Below are 17,258 nucleotides of genomic sequence, written 5' to 3' on the forward strand. Positions count from 1 at the left end.
GTAACCAACACCTATTTGCGCGTGCACATATAACTACACCGTTATAGATATGGATCGAAAATTTGGCTAGAGAAACCACATTGTAACATATGAATGAACTCCTAAACGCAGGATTTTGAATGTTTATTTGTGATTTACTACATATTTACAACTAACCGCCTGGGTACAGTCTTATACATTTATAACTACTGGGATACAGAGTTCAAATATCTAATAATTCTGAAAAAAAAAATTAACTTGCTGATCAGATGTAGATCGCTTTGTAGGCCTGCTGCTTCTGTTACCCTCCAATTATGGAGTATCCTCAGATTTTTTTAAGGACATGCTGCACACTATGCCAAGATAAATTTACATTTTATGCTCGTTAAACAGTCTTTTTTTTTTTTTTTGCCTTTTTCACAGTATCAGTTAATAAATGGGAACAGATTAAATGCTTGGACATTGGCTGCTTTTTCATTCAAAGAAAAAGGCCTTCAGAACTTTTGCTCAATTTGTAAATTACTAAAAATCAAAAAATTACAAGGTCTTACAAGGGATTGTTAAAGACTTTTACATAGCAGTGTAAAATTAAATACTAGCCTTCATCTTCTGATAATCTGATGACAAAACTTTTAAAGTATTATTATTAAGGTATAATTGAGAACTTTATGTAAAAAAAGGATCCAAATATTTTTAAATAATGCTCGCTGTGGGTCCCTTCCTGTGGGACCCCATTAAAAAAATACTAGTCAAGATAAAGCAAACATGAGAATGTAGCTTTATTTTTACATCTTCATTTATTTATTTTTTACAAATGCTGTGAAAAACTACAACAATAACAGCAAAATGTAAGTAACAAAAAAGAAAGCTGTAGATTAATTTATTGGAGATAGCTTCTCAGCTATCCAGGGCCTCTTCTGATTCCAGGTGCTCCTTAGATTTTTGAAAAACACCTTCTCCCTCTTCCTGCTCTCCAGCCCCACCTTCAGCCTCCAAATTCTCCTCCTCTCCTTGTCCCTGGCTGCTCATGGTAGCTTCCAGTCCTTCCTGATCAGCACTGGCATTTTGTGAGTCAGCTCCCTCCTCATCCTCATCTTCCACATCCATCTCAAAAACACGTATGTGCCTCAGATTGGTACTTAGCTGTCGGGAAAGAAAAAGTAAATGTTTGGCCACAGTCCACAATATTCATTCACTGGAATTCCCCCACTGCCGGAGAAACATGAGAAGACTGAAAATGGCTTAAACGACATTAGACTGATCACTGAAAAACACAGCAGTGCAGATGACTCATGATATCGTGAAACAAAATCCACATAAACTAAATATAATGTGAATTCTTACCACACAGGCCACTTTGCGGATTCCATTAACAGCTACAAACTGGGCTTTCATGTTTTCCAGTTCACGCCACTGATTACCCAACACCAGGCCTTGGGACGGGATGGAACTGCTCTGTTGGTCCAGCCTGTAAATATATGCCAAGGTTAGATGTGCACTTTAAAGTTAAAGTTTTAGCTTTACAACATGTCATAAACCAACTACATTTACATTTAAGTACTTCCAAAAGATTTAATAAAATAGTACTTAATAATCTGTGAATATGCGAGTAGTTTATAAGTGATATAATATATGTATACACTTTTGAGGTTCAGCACCTTAAAATTGGTGGTTTAATTAGATAAACACAACAAACATGGTTGTGACTACCAGCAATGCTATGTCATTGGTTATGGTTTGAGAGCAATGTGATTATCAAACTATGAGCACTGGACAATTTCCGGGGCGTGGGGAGAATTTTTGTTTATGAGTCATTCATAGATTCGTGGCGTTACAGGTACGGCAACTTCGACAAGTGTCCTGACAAAAAAACAGCAGGAGCTGATCAGTGTCTCACATGCCTCAGCTCTGCTTTGTTGGTCAAGAAACTGGACCGCTTCACTATGTGTGTACTTGTTGGTAATTTTTAGAGCATTTTCATGGGTTATCTTAATAATATCGTGGCTTGTTATGTGCTATAGACTAGGGCTGCTCAATTAATCGAATTTTAATCACGATTACGATCTGGGCTTTCAACGATCATTAAAAATGACTGAGCTGATTATTAGCCCCTCCCTAATTTATCCGCGACACCTTAAAGGCCGGTCTGTGAAAATATTGTCGGGCATAAACCGGTCCATGGCGCAAAAAAGGTATAAGACCGCTGATTAAGAGGATCCGAGGGAAGCTCGGAAAGCTAAGCAGAAGTTATTTGGAGAGAAGAGTGACTGCCGTTGGTTGAAAAGAGAGGTAAAAAAAACTTCAGTGGTGTTGCACACTATTTTATATTATTTTTTAAAGTCATTGTTAACCCTTTAAAGCCGGTCAGAGCAGCACGCTCTGTGTTGTGTAACTATTTTTAAATCCCTGTAGAACCTGAACCGTGTAAGCTAGTGCAATAATTTGTTTTGCATATGAATCCGGAGGAGTTGTACTTACATCTGATGCCATCAGCTCTCGGTCACGGTTTCCTTCCACATATAGCTTTGCAAAAATTGCATAAAAAGCGCTTGCAGGAACAAAAACATAATATTCCAGAAACACGCTTTGCCGATCTGATCAGCTGTTCGTAACACTTCCCACATTGAAACAGATGTCAGCGCGAACTATCACATGTCCGCCATTTCCTGGCCGAAACCGGAAGTGACGTCATTTTCGCGGAAATGTAGTTTTTTACTTGTAGGCCTTAAAAGCCTATACTGGTCATGTTTGACTTTTCTGAATAGTTGCTGGGATGCTTAGAACTCAAACTTCACTGCTGGAAATAGTTTATTTTGATGCACCTGCTGTTTTCTTTGCAAATTTGCATCATAGGATTGTTTTTTTTTTTTCCTGCAGTGTATAAAAATTGGTGTATCTCCAAAATAAAACTATGAAGACACTCAAAATAAGTTTCCTGTTGTTGTAAACTATTTTGTGCAACTTTTTTGTATTTAAAGTTTTGAGGGATAAACCTCTTAAATTTCTCCAAGTAGAAATATATGTAAAAAAAACAAAAACGATTTTCAATTTTTTTGTAGTTTATTGCACTTTTTTGCAATTAATGTAGTTACTATGGACTTAATGCATACATATTATTAAAATATGGGCTATAACAGTTGTATAGCAACTTGAAATGCTCCCACAAATGGCACTACAACATGTAAAAAAAAATATATAATCTCTGGCGGACTTGGTTCTATAGTAGGTCTTAAAGGGTTAAATAAATATCGTCAAATAATCGAGATCTCAATTTCAGTAAAAATAATCGTGATTATCATTTTTGCCATAATCGAGCAGCCCTACTATAGACCAAGAAGTTTGTTCAGTGCTTCAGTTTTGGTGTGCGAAAATATGTAATCTAAAAATTGATTTAATAAAAGTAAAACAATGGAAGGCTGTCCAGGCAATGTTCAAAAAGGAATGTTGGTACTACTTTTGTAGAGCAAACAGTAACAAAATTACAAATCCACTTATTCCTTACTTCAAATAAAAGTAGGGTGTTTTATATTTGAGGTGGGCCGTTCAAGTTCTAATTTGGGATGCAAGAAAAAGGTAATCAACCTACAGACTGCACCTGGATGGGACTCGCTGGTGTTCCTAGAGTGTTTGCGTTGATGATGTATGTGTCATGTACCTGTGTATCTGCATTTTTTTTTTAAATGTCAGAAAAAGATTTATAATTATTAAATGAAGATAAATCAAAAAAAATTCGTAAACACAAACCTCAGGTTTGGCTCCCAGTTGAATTCTGTCTCACAGCTTAAGCTGGAAGAAATTGGAATTTGAGCAAGGACACGCATGGCGTTGAGTTCTTCAGATCCTTGTAAGACCACAGTTAGCATTTCATCGTCATAAAAACGAGCATCCAGGTAGCTGTAAAAATAATGAGACCTGACAAAAAAAAAAAAAAACACACCTTAAAATCTTTTGGCCTTGCATAAACACCTTTCACATAAACACATTTCTTTGCATTTATATCTGTTAATACAGTAAAGGAACAACATAAACGTGACTCACTGGTCTGCAGCATTTCCATCATCCCCACTGTCAAGGTGATGGGTGAGATTAATCGACATGACGCTGTTTGGGATAGGTCTGCAAAAATATAAAACAAATGAGGTTAGAAATGAAAAGCAAATATCTAAAAAGTACTTACTGAATTACAGAAATGTACCTGTTTGGGTCAGTTCCTCTGCGTAACAGGTAGAGTTTGTTGGGTGAAATCTCTGGCATGCAAAACACAACATAATGCATTTTGGCCTTTTTGTCATTCCACCTATAGGTTGACAAATGAATAACATTAATTAAAACCCCATCTTGCTTTTACAGATAAAAAAAAAACAAAAAAAACTGCATGATGTTTGTGTTTTACATACAAAGATGGAAGTTCAAAAAGCCGAGGAGTGTTTTCGGAGCTAAAAAACAGGTAAATACAAATTTAGTCTCAGTGTATGGCTTATATTTAAAATACAACAGATTTTACACATAAGATTATACCTCTCTGGCACGTTGTACAAGGGCAAAAAGATGGCTTGTTTTACCGACTTTCCAATTACTTCCTACACACAAAGAAACAAAACAATTAAGAGGAGAGAGGACACAACATTGCCAGCCAGCCTTATATTTTGAATGACTGCAGAAATCTACAGTGCACAAAACTTACTGCGGGTTTCTGTAGACAATCCTCAATCACATTCTCCATCATCCTCTTGACAAAGTGCAAAGACTTTTGGGGATATGAAGGAAACAGCAAAGGGCTCCCTAAATAAACCAATGAAACATTTAATCAGGTAACTAACAGGTATTTTGAGTACAATCAACATTTAAGTAGTTTCACGCAAAACAAAGAATTTAACCCAACTCCGAAACGCACAAAGGTGATAATTCACCTTTCAGGTGTGTGCTGTCCTGTAAAAACTTCAACCACTGGTTCCCCTTTGTGTTGGGTGGAGACACAAGGTCCTCATCTTCGTCCTTCAGGTACTGTAAATGTTATTAGGAAAGACAAACCACTATGCGGTCAAGCAGGAGTTCCATTAAAAACAAACAAATAAACAAACAAAAAAAGACCAGCTAAAGATAAACAGTACAAAACCATTTACCTGTCCTACTCGTTCTACGTTGAAGTACTTCCCTTTACGACCGAAGAGTTCCTCATTCTGTTAAACCACATTAAATTAAAAAGTTAAAAAAGTCTTTAAACTTATTAGCATGTTTCTGATATTATGCTGAGCTCACCTCACTAAAATGCTCAGACAAGAAGTCAGCAACAAAGGCAATGTCCTTCTGAGTCATCTAAGGAGTTAAACAACATGTTTAGATAAATAATGGATGTTAAAATAATCCCATGAACACTTAAATCAAAATAACATTATTTCTAACATTATTTTCCTTATGTCAATTTGTGCAATTAATTTGCTGGGATGTAGATTACCATACATTGAACAGGAGGAACGGTTTGTTAACTGCTTCTAGTAAACATTTAATAAATAAAAAAATAAAGCTCACCTTATTGAGTTCTGGTGGCACATGCTCCTCACACATTCTGAGCATTGCTGTGGGAAAGCAAAAAGTGTGTGAGCATATAAACAGTAATTTCAAATCTATAAATAAGACCATACATGCACAATAATTATTTTAAATGTTTCAAGATCAACAATTCTTTTTTTTTTTTTTTATTTCTTACCTACATACAGCCAACGGAAAAAGGCCTTAAAGTTTTTCATACTCTTGTCAATCACCCTAAATGGCAAAAAAAGTTATTATACTTGAAAACAGAAGCACTAATTCTAAAAAAACATGTGCATTACTCAATTACGGTCCTGAACTTACTGCAGAAGTTCATTTGCTTTCAGGGAAAAGGATCCAACTGCTGTGATAGCGCCTAAAATAAAATAAAATACACACATGTGACTACTGACATAAAAAACCTGTTTTAAATCATTGTGCATGTCCTGAAATGCACCTTCTATAGCTGCTGCATCCAAGCCGAGGGGCTCAAACTTTTGTTTCCACAGGGCCATTCCTTTCACCTCACTGAGGTGATATAACAGAGCCTCTGAGCCACTGCAGCCAGCAAAAGAGAGCGACAGATTTAAAATGACAACCAGTCAAAGGGTAGGGCAGCCATGATGAAAAGTAAAAGACAAAATACCTCTGCAGGTGGCTTATTACTAGCTTCTGGATGCTGGAATAGGAAGACTCAATGGACTGTCCAAGCTTCTTCAATCCCTGTAATAGAAATTAATTTTAAATAAAAAAACCCCATCATTTTCAACTTCTCACAAACTCGTATACCTTAATGCTTCTTAAGCCGTTTTTAGACATTGGAGACAAAACATTGCTGGCTTCATCAATATGTTAAGGTGACGGTATTCTGCCAACTGGACAAAAAGCCCCTTTTTACATAATTTACCTGAAGCCTTGATTTGGATAATTTCACAGCACTGAGAGAATGGCACACAGTACTCACACCTATCCTATGAGTTGTGAGAGTACTGAAAGTGACATCTAACCATGTCAGAGTTTCAGTAGTAGGTTATTATAAAAATTACAGATGTCACAGCCTATACAGATACACACTTAATTTGCTTATTAGACATGAGCTACAGCATGGCAGCTTATTATAGTGCTTAGAGTGTGACTCAGACAGTGATATACACAATGTTATTTGCTGTTACATCCCTTCTCCATGTTAGGAATGATTTGTTATTTATTTAAGCCATGGGAGTTGTGTCAGATAAGTAAAAGAATGCATGATTCTTTCACTTCTGAATAGACACTGCTGCTGTGTGACACTTCAGCTTTGTTATAAGCTCAGGAGAAAGACTTCTAGAAACAGCTGGATGCAAAAAACTAAAATAACACTAGAGTTTAATCTAAACTGTCTTTACCATAAATGTATGGCAAAGCTGAGTTTAGGTAGGTCTGTGTGTTAGGTTTATTTGTTTATTTATCTTTATTTAACCAGGAAGTAACATGGCACTGCTCATTGCAGGGGCCATGCACAATTGACATATTTAAAGTGCAACAGATAAACAAGATAGCATACAATACACAAATAACCCAGGCTTCTCAAGAAAAACAATATGTTCCCCGGGATGCTTGCACTCACACGCTTATCATGGGCATGAATGTCATGGTAATTTAGGACTTTAATGATTTCTCTGAACTGTTCTTTTTCCAGGGTGGAGTAATTACACGGCATACATCTTTAACAACTTTAAAAAACAAGAATCAGCTTGCAATCCCTTAAGACACATGCTATGATACATTAAGATCTGATGGAAGCAAATATTACAATGATGGAAACAGATTGGTTAAATATGTGTAAAACAAGTGCCAGCACCTACAGATCTGCTCAGTGGAGACAATTTTTTTTTAATGGAGGATGAAATTTATTTTTCACTCCAAAAAGAAAATTTGTGCAAGACCAGATGAGAAAATCTGGTAACCCAGTAACACAAACAATAAGGACAAGGCTGGATAATACCAGTCGTTGGGGAGTGGCTGGCCATTGTAAAAGGATATTTCTGAAATGGAAAGATTCAACTTTAGAGATTTAACTCTTCTTGTCAGAATTGGTTCAGTTCGTTTTAAATTGGTTGGGTTCCTGGCAGGTCCACAGATTTTCCACAGGTCAGAGCTTGTGGAAGGCCATTTCAGAAGAAGCCTGCTTTATCCATTTCAAAACCAGTTCTGATGTGTATTTGGGGTCATTGTCCTACTGGACCACCCAACTTTGCCCAAGTTTCAACCATCTAGCTGTTGATTTTAGGTGAAGCTGAAGAATTGGAAGGTAGTGTTCCTGTTAAACGGGAGTTTTTCCTTACCACTGTCGCCAAGTGCTTACTCATAGGGGGGTTTTCCCTGTATTGTATACAGAGAAATATTAAGCGCCTCAAGAAGACTGCTGCTGTGATTTAGCACTATATAAATAAAATTTTATTTTATTTATACTGTACTGCCAAAAGTATTAATTCATCTGCCTTGACATGCATATGGCCATACCTACAGGGCATAACATGATATCGGCCCATCCTTTGCAGCTATAACAGTTTCATCTGTTATAGCTGAGAAGAGGTTAATAAACCTCAAGTTAAAATACATTATAGAATATTCAGCATCACTTATTAAGAGTTAAGTGAATATGCCTATGTGAGTCTGTATGTATTTTGACCCTGTGTGAAAACCTAAAATAAATTTTACACCCGATTTTTGTTTTTTTTTAAGTCATTAAAGACGTATGCTTTCCAATCATTCCTCACTGGAAAAAGAACAGTGCAAAGAAATCATTAAAAGTCAAAAATTACCATGACATTCATCCCCATGTATACTTCTGACCACAACTGAAAGTGTATTTAAGTTTGGCTCCTTCAAAGTTTTCCATGTCCAAAGTCCACAGAGGGAAAATTATGGCAAAAAGCAACTGTTTGAAGGAGTGTTGGAGCTGAGACGGAGCAAGGTACAGAGGTAAACTGAAAGTTTACCCAGTATCACTTATGTATGCCAGTATATGAACTGAAATGCAGAAATTTGTGTTGTTCAGACCATTTAATGTATATATAATGAGACACATTCACAGTTTTGTTACTAAAATGCTAAAAAAGTTACTAACTAATAGGAATAGAAACTAATATAGGAAAAGACACATTTATGTGCTGCCACATTAGCAGAAGAGTCCATGAAGAAAAGGGACTGTAGCCTCACCTTGACTGTCAGCTGGTTCATGAGAAGAGCCTGCAGTTCAGGGCTGCAAGTAAAAAAAGAGAGCAGTCTGGCATGATTTACCTCAAACTGCTGCAGAACAACACGCTGAGTTAGCAGCTCAAGATGTGTTGCTACCATCTACAGGACACTCTAGACATTGCAAATCCAAACAGCAGAAAAAAAACGTAATTCTGTCCCACCTGGACTGCCCCCACAGTAGAAGCTCCAGAAACTCATCTTGAACTTGAGTGCTTGTGTTCTTTTCCTGCACAAACTTAGTGAGTCGAAGATCCATCTGCATGAGGATGTCTTCCCACGCCTCACACATACAGGTAAGTGAGAGGTGCAGGTATTGCAGTAGGGTGGAGATGTGGGTGAACTTGCGTGCCATCCTGGTGACCTCAGGCAGGCAATCTGACAACAACCCTGTGTCCAGCTAGAAGAAGAAGACATCGGTTTAAGAGAAATTTAGGTAAAAGCAGAGAGGATGTCAGAAAATGGAAAAGCGAAGTCAAACAATCCGTCTCACCTGAACATAGCAGATCTCTGGGTTGTCGTCAGCAGATCTGACTTCTGTGATGACAGACAGAGACTTAAGATCACTGGACAGACTCAGGCTCCGGCACGTTCCCAAAACCTGCAGGGTGTTGTTACGGCAACAAAAGCAGCAAAAGTTTAATCAATATTATTTTTGTGCAATTTAGATAGTAATTTGTGGGATTTATTGTTTCACCATTTAAAGTGGACCATAGGGGATTCTTTCCCTCATTTTCTGTCACATAGCTACTGGTAATGGTAGATGCCCATACTAAATAAGGCCAAAGTTTTAAATAATAAGGTCAGCATGGTTTTAATAGTCCATTTCAGACAGTCTTCTTTTTATTTGTGGCTCTTTATGATGTCAAAGAGAGGCAATGTCTGAAATATGGTCACCCCAGACACAAAGCCCTGGTTCTGAGCTGTGAGCATAGTTCACACTGTCTGTTTATGAGTGTCCACTAATCAGTAGAAAGTTGGCTTAAAGGGAAGCGGTCCTAAAATAGTTTGCTTTTGACATGAAGTCTGATGTTAAATTGTTAATTCTGGTGGCTAATACCTGCCCAGTGAGGAAGACAGGGTTTACCTCTATCCATACCACTTTGGAGCTCTTGTGCTAATAATGTGGCAAAACCAATTTTCTGCATTGCATATAGGCTTAATAGTACATTTCTTTCTGTTTCGTTACATTTCTCACACAGCTGATGTTTACATTATATGAGCTGCTGGTGCTGCAATAACATACGCTTACATTTAGGGGGTGTAACAGTCCTTCAGATCTACAGTTTCTCTTCTGGATTTTCTTTGGCAAGGCAGAATATCAAAAGCAACTCACAGGCCTGCTCACTTTATCAGAACTGGATCATGAACAAAAAAATAAACTCCATCTGATGTACTTATAGCTTTTACCAGATTAGCATGCTTAGCACAGCTCTACATCTATATCATTTAGGGCTGTCACAATATCTGATTATTGCTGATATCATAACATTCTTATTAAACTCAAAATAAAAAGACATTTTGAAAAGCGTCCTTTGGTCTTCCTTCACTTGGAAGCCACTTAATGAAAATGTCATCAGTGTAAAGTAGATTTACAAGCAAACAAGCAAAAAAAGCCTTACCCCTTCCAGCGTGGCAATCCTGTACATGCCATAGGCATAAAGCTCCACAAAGCTTGCATTTCCTCCCAGAACAAGTATGTTCAGCCTGCATGGAAACAACATAAGGTGGTGAAATCATTTACAAAGCACAGTGCATTTGAGATACAACTGTTTGTTCATGTACTGATTATTTACCGGACTTCCCCCAGGAGTTTAAGTATCTCATCAGATTTTTCCTCACTGTGAAAGAGATAGAAAAATAGACTCAGCTGCTACAAGGAATGATCAAATCACACATTGGATAACAGCTTCATTTTATTAAAATGTTTTCCCACCTGAAGATCTTTGAAGTTGTACTATAGCTGGAAAAAAAAGTTTGGACAAATATTAATAATTCATCCAAGGAGCTGTTTTCTTATAATTGCATGTGCCATTAATATTGCAGTTACCTCTTGGGGAGAGTTGGTAGTTTGGGAAGAAAGAGTTTGGATTCATCCTCAGAGTTGTAAAAAGAGCTGAGGGCACTGAAACACATCAAAACAATCACTCTCATTATTCTACACACCCTCCACACCATTGGCTTGGTTCCTGAGCCTCAATCGATGCATACCTGCTCTCCTCAATCACCTCCATCCAGTGCATGCAAGTTACAGGACTTTGCATAGGAAACACATGGAGGATCTCTGCTTTCTCAACATCACACAGGACTACCTGCTTAGTGTCTCCAAGACTGAATGCCAAAACTGAAGAGAGGATATATTACATCATGATTCCATCAAACACATGACTAAAAAAAGCAAAAGATGCGCACAGTCACTCCTTACTTTTGCCATCTGGTCTCCAGGCAATCGCTGTGATCTCCTTGCCAGTATACTCACTGGGTGGTAGGGTCCATACACGCTGGAAACCAGCCAAGCGGTGAAGCAGCAACTATGGAAAAACATAAGCCAAGTATTTAAAGTATTAAAAAGCACACACACACACACACACACACACACACACACACACACACACACACACACACACACACACACACACACACACAGAATACTGAGCTGTGTTTCAGAATAATTGTTTTAATATTACCTCTCCAGTTGTGTTGGCCAGAGCAATCAGATCCCTCTTTGGAGACCATGCCATACACAGTACAGGGTTAGGAAGTTGCTTCTCTCCTACTTGCCGGAAGGCAGGCATTTTGTTGGCTGAAAAAATGTTAATAAAAATACTTGAAAAACACACTTTTTGTTAAGCGTTTCGTGAACGTTTTCTCTGTACAGTTTTGCTTTTATTTGTGTCAAAGCCAAAAAAATCAGCTGAGCTTTTGTTGAAGAATGACACTACTGTGCTTAAGTCAAACTCTTTATTGGACAGCAGAAACAAATAGTATGTTCATTACCTCCCTTGAAAAAATATAAATTTTTCACTGTGATACTGATCAACAATATTATTACAATTCACAAATCAGACACTACTATCAATCAGTTATTTGCAAAAAGTATATTAACCTAATTAATTAACAGCTTCAATTTTTTTAGCTACTTAATTGTATTATTAGTGTTGTTGAAGGAAAAACTAAAGTCAGGTATCTTAGTTTATTTAAAAAATTAAATAAAACATATAGCCTGCAGATAACATACTCATTGTAACTGTCCAAAGAAAAAGTTTCTGCAGTGAACCAAAGTTTTTGTACAGGTATTTCGGGGAGAAGACAGTTAGGGGTCTTTGAGAAAAGGTAGCAGGGGAGATTAGCCTCTTCACACCACTAGCTTTTAACTTTTGGTGACCCCCTTTTCTCCCTTGAAAACAAGATGAATCCACAAGTTTGATTTGGCAGATTTTGCACCAGATGTAACGCTCTCACTTACCAGGGAGCTTTAAAATAAGGTAAATGTGGTAACCACTACATAACACTCACGCCACTTTCAGTTGAATACTGAACTGGCCCTTGTACTGGGGTGTCATATCAAAGTACCTTGAGGAAACTGCTGTTGTGATTTGGCACTATATGATTAAAACTGAATTGAATTTAAAATTGAATGTCTTTATGATTCAAAAAAACTGAAACTAAATCTAAAAATACTTTGAACTTTTTAAAGGAAAAAAAAAAGTAAAGCAGAGTATTTTGAAAAACTGCAGTAATTTCTGACATAACTGCAATTTTTTACCCACTGCAACGGCATCCAGTGGGTCACTACTGTTCCTTGGGAGTTATGCTTAACACCCAGGCCAAAGAGGGCAAGTGGAGCCAAACCATGCCCGTAAAATGATCTCATACGCCAAAAAAGATCCCCTTAAACACAGTGTCAAAAGATTCAGAACTTTTCTTTAAGTTGTCACAAATCTGTATCTGTGGACCTCTAATATGATTATGGAGATCGTATTAAACACCACTGTTATAGTGCAGTGATTAAGATAAACAGATTCACTGACTGATACGGACTGATTCTTTATAGTTTTCTGACAGGTTCCTGAACCTCATGAGGTTACTTCTTATGATCTCTGTTAAAAACAGCCAGGCATTAAAAAATAAAAATAAATAAAATATCTAAACCTAATCCACAACCTAAATCTAAACTAAACTGAAGCTTCACTTACCGTTTAAAGCTGACAGATGAGATCTTTCTGTTCCACTGATATTATGCTAGCGGTTTTGCTAGCAAGCTAATGCAGAAAGAAGGCCATGGATAATATTTTTTATGATTTAGGACATTACAAGCGGAGAAATATGATAACCATAATACGCCACAGTGAGTTCCAAATTGTCTTGCGCCGCCGAAATTTTAATTTTAATACGGCTTCGCGATGTTTTTACAACTACGCGGACGCCGCCATTTTTTTTCTTTTAACCAATCATTGCGGAGCGACGGCGGAAAGCAAGGGACAAATTTACTAAGAGAGAAACGCAATTTAATGAAACTTGAAATGACAACTGGAAAAGTGCAGATGGCACAAAGTTGTACTTCTCATTTATCTCCTCTGATGATTTAAAATGTTTGTACAAACTAATGAGCTGCATCGATTACATTGAATGCTGGATTTATCAAATGTTTTTAGAACAAACACAAATACGTGTTGTTTGTCCAAAAAGTCAAAAACAAAAACTTTCTTCTTATTTGTCATCAGTTTTTCTGAAACAGTGAGCAAGTCAGGAACCTTGGCATAATTTTGGACAATGATCTCAGTTTTGACAATCACATCAATAAGGTTACCTTAACTAAAATATATATCTAAGGTTAGAAAATTCCCATCACAAGCTGAGTCTGAGAAATTGGTCCATGTGTTCACATCAGGTAGGTTAGATTATTGCAATGCAATTTTTTTTTTTACCTCTCAGGTCATTAGATTTAGACTTTTTAACTGTTCTTAGAATCAGATCTAAGTATGCTAAAGGTAGGTCCAGTTATTGTGTCCCTATTCTTTGGAACAAGCTACCCGCTGATTTGAGACCAATTTGTATGCACATTCAAAAACACAGTAAAAACCTTTCTATTCACACAGTCCTACAATTTATAAGTTTGTTTGTTTTTTTACATTTTTCTTTTACATTTTGTTTTGTTCTGCTTTGCTGTTTTCACTGCCTTAGGGCACTTTAAACCTACATAGTTATTAATATTTTTTCATTTTCTATTTTAAGCATGTCGACTTTTCATGTAATGAAATGTGCTATATATAATTGTCATTGTCATTGTTATATGCAACACATGGCTCTTTCTGTATTGTTATAAAACAACTAAAAAAAAGCAGAGACTTGTAAATTTTATGTCTGTATTGTTTAATGATTGAATTTAATGAGTCTAAAAACAACTGAAGACTGAAGCAAACAGTTTTAGCACTTAAAAAAGCAGACAGATGTGCAAAGCCATTTTAAATTGACACTGAAGAGTTTTAGCCTTTCTTAATCTTCAGGAATCCATTGCAAAGAAACTGTTTTGTGTTGTGCACATTCACTTATGCACGTTTTAACATGTCTGTTTTTGTGCAGCAGTAGAACCAGTAGAAACACTTCAGCTGTAATAAATAACTCAGGTGCTTTTGACCTCCTGGGTGTATACCTGGTTTACTTATGGGAAACATTTTCATTATTTTGTGTCAAAAGAACAACCTTTTAATTCTCTGTTGCATTAATCTTTTGGATTCATGTGTGTAGTAGTTCTGGTTTCCTTTCACATGTTTGAGTTTTGGCTCCTGATTTTTTTAATATCCTTTCTTTTATTCCTAGTGTCTCATGTACTTCCTTGTCTTTGTTTCCATCTGTTTTGTCGTAGTCTTAGTTTTCTTCCCTACCTTTTTTCTGACATTTTCTGTTTTCTTTGATTGTCTGCCTTGACCTCATTCGTTTTACATGTGTTGAGTGAGTCCTGTATTGTCTTGTCAGTTTGTCTGTCCCTGTTTGGCCCTGTGTGCTTTCAAACTCCTTGTGTGTTCCTGGATTGCTGTTTTGTATTAGACAAGTACTTTTGTAAGTTGTTTTTAGCTGTTAGAAGCCCTTTAAGAATTAATCTTACCCCAGTGGCTTAATGTTATACAAAATTAGACATTACATAATTATACATAGATGTGTTGATATTTCTAAGCATTAGCAAATGATGTCTATGTCTGACCATTTACCTATAACCAAAACACTGTAAATATAATTTATGATGGAAGACCTTTTGCACACATGGTAGCCTATAAAGGATTCCTGGAAATGTTCCATGGCTATTCTTACATACAGTAGACCACAAACTGTAATGCATAGAAGTCATTGCTAAATAATGTGGTTATTTTTAAATGATACCTTACAAAGTTATTGCTAAGTGGGGTAGGATGACAAGCAAGTTGAATGTAAGATTACTCATTAGCTGGTGTGTCTGTGCGTGCAGACTAGATAGTTATTACAGAGGAAATTCCTTCCAGACTTATCGCCTACTCTTGACTGTAATCAGTGGATTGATGAAGAACCAGAATAGCTCTGAGAGCACAAAATGTGATAGTGGCCCATAAATAGATCAAGTGAGGCTGCATGGTCCTTCACTGTCTGCGTCTTTCTACCCCACTGTACTGGCCTTTCCGTTTTTGTCTCTCTAAAGGCACAGTTGACACATATATACCTTTTAGGGCTAATTATGGATCTCCATATATCTATACTCTACACTCACATACACAGTAAGAGTGGGTTTGTGTATGAGATAAATAGAGCCTTGAGTTTTTGAGAAAAGCACTATACAAATGCCCGTGTTCATTCCCAAGTGTACTGGCTAATATCTGTGGAGCTGATTACTGTTAATAAAGTCCTTTGAATGTACTGATAACATCCAAAGCAGGTGGTGAATGAACCAGGATATAAATAGTGTATTTCCTATACATAATTGAATAAATTTTTAAAAGGTGCCTTTGTGTACCATTACAGTAAAGCACAAAATGATCACTAGTCGCTATAACTGCAATTTTACTATTACTACCCATATGTACATATGTACATATATTTATATTTATAGATACATATATATTTAGTCATCTTTTCTCTTTTACCACGTCTCTCTAATATTTTGCTCTTTACTATTTTTCTTTTTCTTTTTTTCTTTTTTTATTTTATTTTATTATATTTTCTTCTACTGTACCATGCTGCTGAGTGACTGCTGCTCATCAAACACATTTCATTGTAATGTTGACCCTGTGCTAACTTGCATATGACAAATAAAACTGAAAACTGAAACATATGCATGGGCGCAGGTTAACAGTGTGCTACAGGACCTTGCAAGGTTGCAAGCAGATACTAGGTGAAGTTAATTGTGTTTTTGAAGTAATTATTAGTGCCAGTGGTTTGGCTAGGTGCAAACACGCAATTAGATGCACCCCACAAACACCACACAGTGTTTTTCTTTTGTTTAATCAAATAAGGAGTAAGAATGTTGCTGCTCTTTATTTCATATTGTTTATTTTTCTGACGCAGGTAGTTGGTCGCAATTGTTTCCTGTTTTATATTTCTGTGCATCCTGCTTTTGAACAATATGTATATATATCAAAAGCAACAACATCTGCTTATATGTTGTTTACCTCCACCCTGTAGCATTTGACACAGTATCTTGTGTCAAATGTACGGTGGCATTACCGTAGAGGCTATCAGCCCTGTGACAAGCAGTTGCCATCTTTCTCTGATGCCCTTAAAATGTAAGGAATTAAATTATGAATTTTGGAGCAATCACTTGCATTTAGACCTTTACTGCTATGTCTACAGTACTGACCTTGACTAAACTGAAGCTGAACCCTGAGCTTGACCCAAGTGTTGGTCCCAGGACCATTGTAGGATGCCATGCCTCTAGGCAAACCAGCTAGCGGAGGGTCTGGGGTCAGTGGGTCAGCTCAGTTGGGCATAGAGGCAACACTAACAAGTCACTTTAGTGTCAGATGGCTCTACTAGATAGAGAATGACATACTCTGCAGGATGCATATTATTTATCTTGACTACACAGATTAGTTGGTGTTGTAAACCTACTGGTAAGGGCTTATAGGAGTACACTGCAGGTGTGCAATCTGAAGTATTATAACAGCATGGCTTTACAGTTTTTAATTAACAAATACTGGTTCAGTATAAAAATGTCACCGCCGCCTCCTGTTCCCCTGGACTACCTCAACACTATCTCTTCGTGCCAGTATTCTGGCTGTGAAACCTGAGCCAGGGGCCAAATATAGCCCCACACAGTGAGCAGTTAGGGACCGGGACAGATGGGACAGCAGGCCACTGCAGAGGCAGTACGCTATTGGACCCTGAACCCGAGAGATCCTGCTGCCTGCCTGACTAATAAGGCTGCTCTTCTGGAAAGAGAAGCTTCTTTTTCGACTCATTCTTACTTAAACAAGACAAACCTGGACCCACAAAACCAGGAGAGAGCAAACAGAGGACGAACAGAACACCCGAAGGTATGCTTTCTT

The 17,258-nt window shown here is 37.2% G+C and overlaps 2 protein-coding genes across 6 annotated transcripts in view; one reads left to right on the top strand and one right to left on the bottom strand.

Moving 5' to 3' along the window:
* Positions 1–170: 170 nt before the first annotated feature.
* anapc4 (anaphase promoting complex subunit 4) lies at positions 171–13,213 on the bottom strand. The gene is made up of 27 exons (XM_086281748.1): positions 12,942–13,213; positions 11,433–11,548; positions 11,171–11,276; positions 10,957–11,089; positions 10,796–10,870; positions 10,682–10,708; positions 10,542–10,586; positions 10,368–10,452; positions 9,239–9,346; positions 8,910–9,145; positions 8,710–8,752; positions 6,155–6,231; positions 5,966–6,066; positions 5,833–5,884; positions 5,687–5,742; positions 5,509–5,555; positions 5,239–5,295; positions 5,103–5,159; positions 4,890–4,983; positions 4,664–4,761; positions 4,498–4,559; positions 4,377–4,415; positions 4,175–4,276; positions 4,018–4,095; positions 3,724–3,891; positions 1,324–1,447; positions 171–1,122 (listed from the first exon to the last, which is right to left on the bottom strand). The coding sequence occupies exons 2-27, from the start codon at positions 11,538–11,540 to the stop codon at positions 877–879; spliced, it is 2,424 nt and encodes an 807-aa protein (XP_086137874.1). The 5' UTR covers positions 11,541–11,548; positions 12,942–13,213; the 3' UTR covers positions 171–876.
* Positions 13,214–17,024: 3,811 nt separating this feature from the next.
* The window catches only part of palld (palladin, cytoskeletal associated protein), a 67,546-nt gene continuing 67,312 nt past the window's right edge, over positions 17,025–17,258 (top strand). For 3 of the 5 annotated variants that reach the window (XM_086284636.1, XM_086284639.1, XM_086284641.1), the window contains exon 1: positions 17,025–17,246. The gene's annotated coding sequence lies outside the window, so the exon portion shown is untranslated. The remainder of the gene's footprint in view (positions 17,247–17,258) is intronic. The other 2 variants (XM_086284638.1, XM_086284637.1) reach the window with 1 other exon arrangement.

This window comes from Aulonocara sp. 'chitande type north' Nkhata Bay, linkage group LG23 (genome assembly GCF_057382095.1).
Source record: "Aulonocara sp. 'chitande type north' Nkhata Bay isolate Kocher_YH1m ecotype deep benthic linkage group LG23, A_spYH_male_GT1.1, whole genome shotgun sequence".
NCBI classification, from domain to species: Eukaryota; Metazoa; Chordata; class Actinopteri; order Cichliformes; family Cichlidae; genus Aulonocara; species Aulonocara sp. 'chitande type north' Nkhata Bay.

Excerpts from the sequence above, each read along its gene's own strand:
- anapc4 (XM_086281748.1), bottom strand. The coding sequence starts at position 11,540 with ATGCCTGCCTTCCGGCAAGTAGGAGAGAAGCAACTTCCTAACCCTGTA. Across the intron at positions 5,743-5,832 it reads AAAGCAAATGAACTTCTGCA|GGTGATTGACAAGAGTATGA; the intron begins GTAAGTTCAGGA and ends TTTGCCATTTAG. Across the intron at positions 3,892-4,017 it reads GATGGAAATGCTGCAGACCA|GTCTCATTATTTTTACAGCT; the intron begins GTGAGTCACGTT and ends TTTTTTTGTCAG.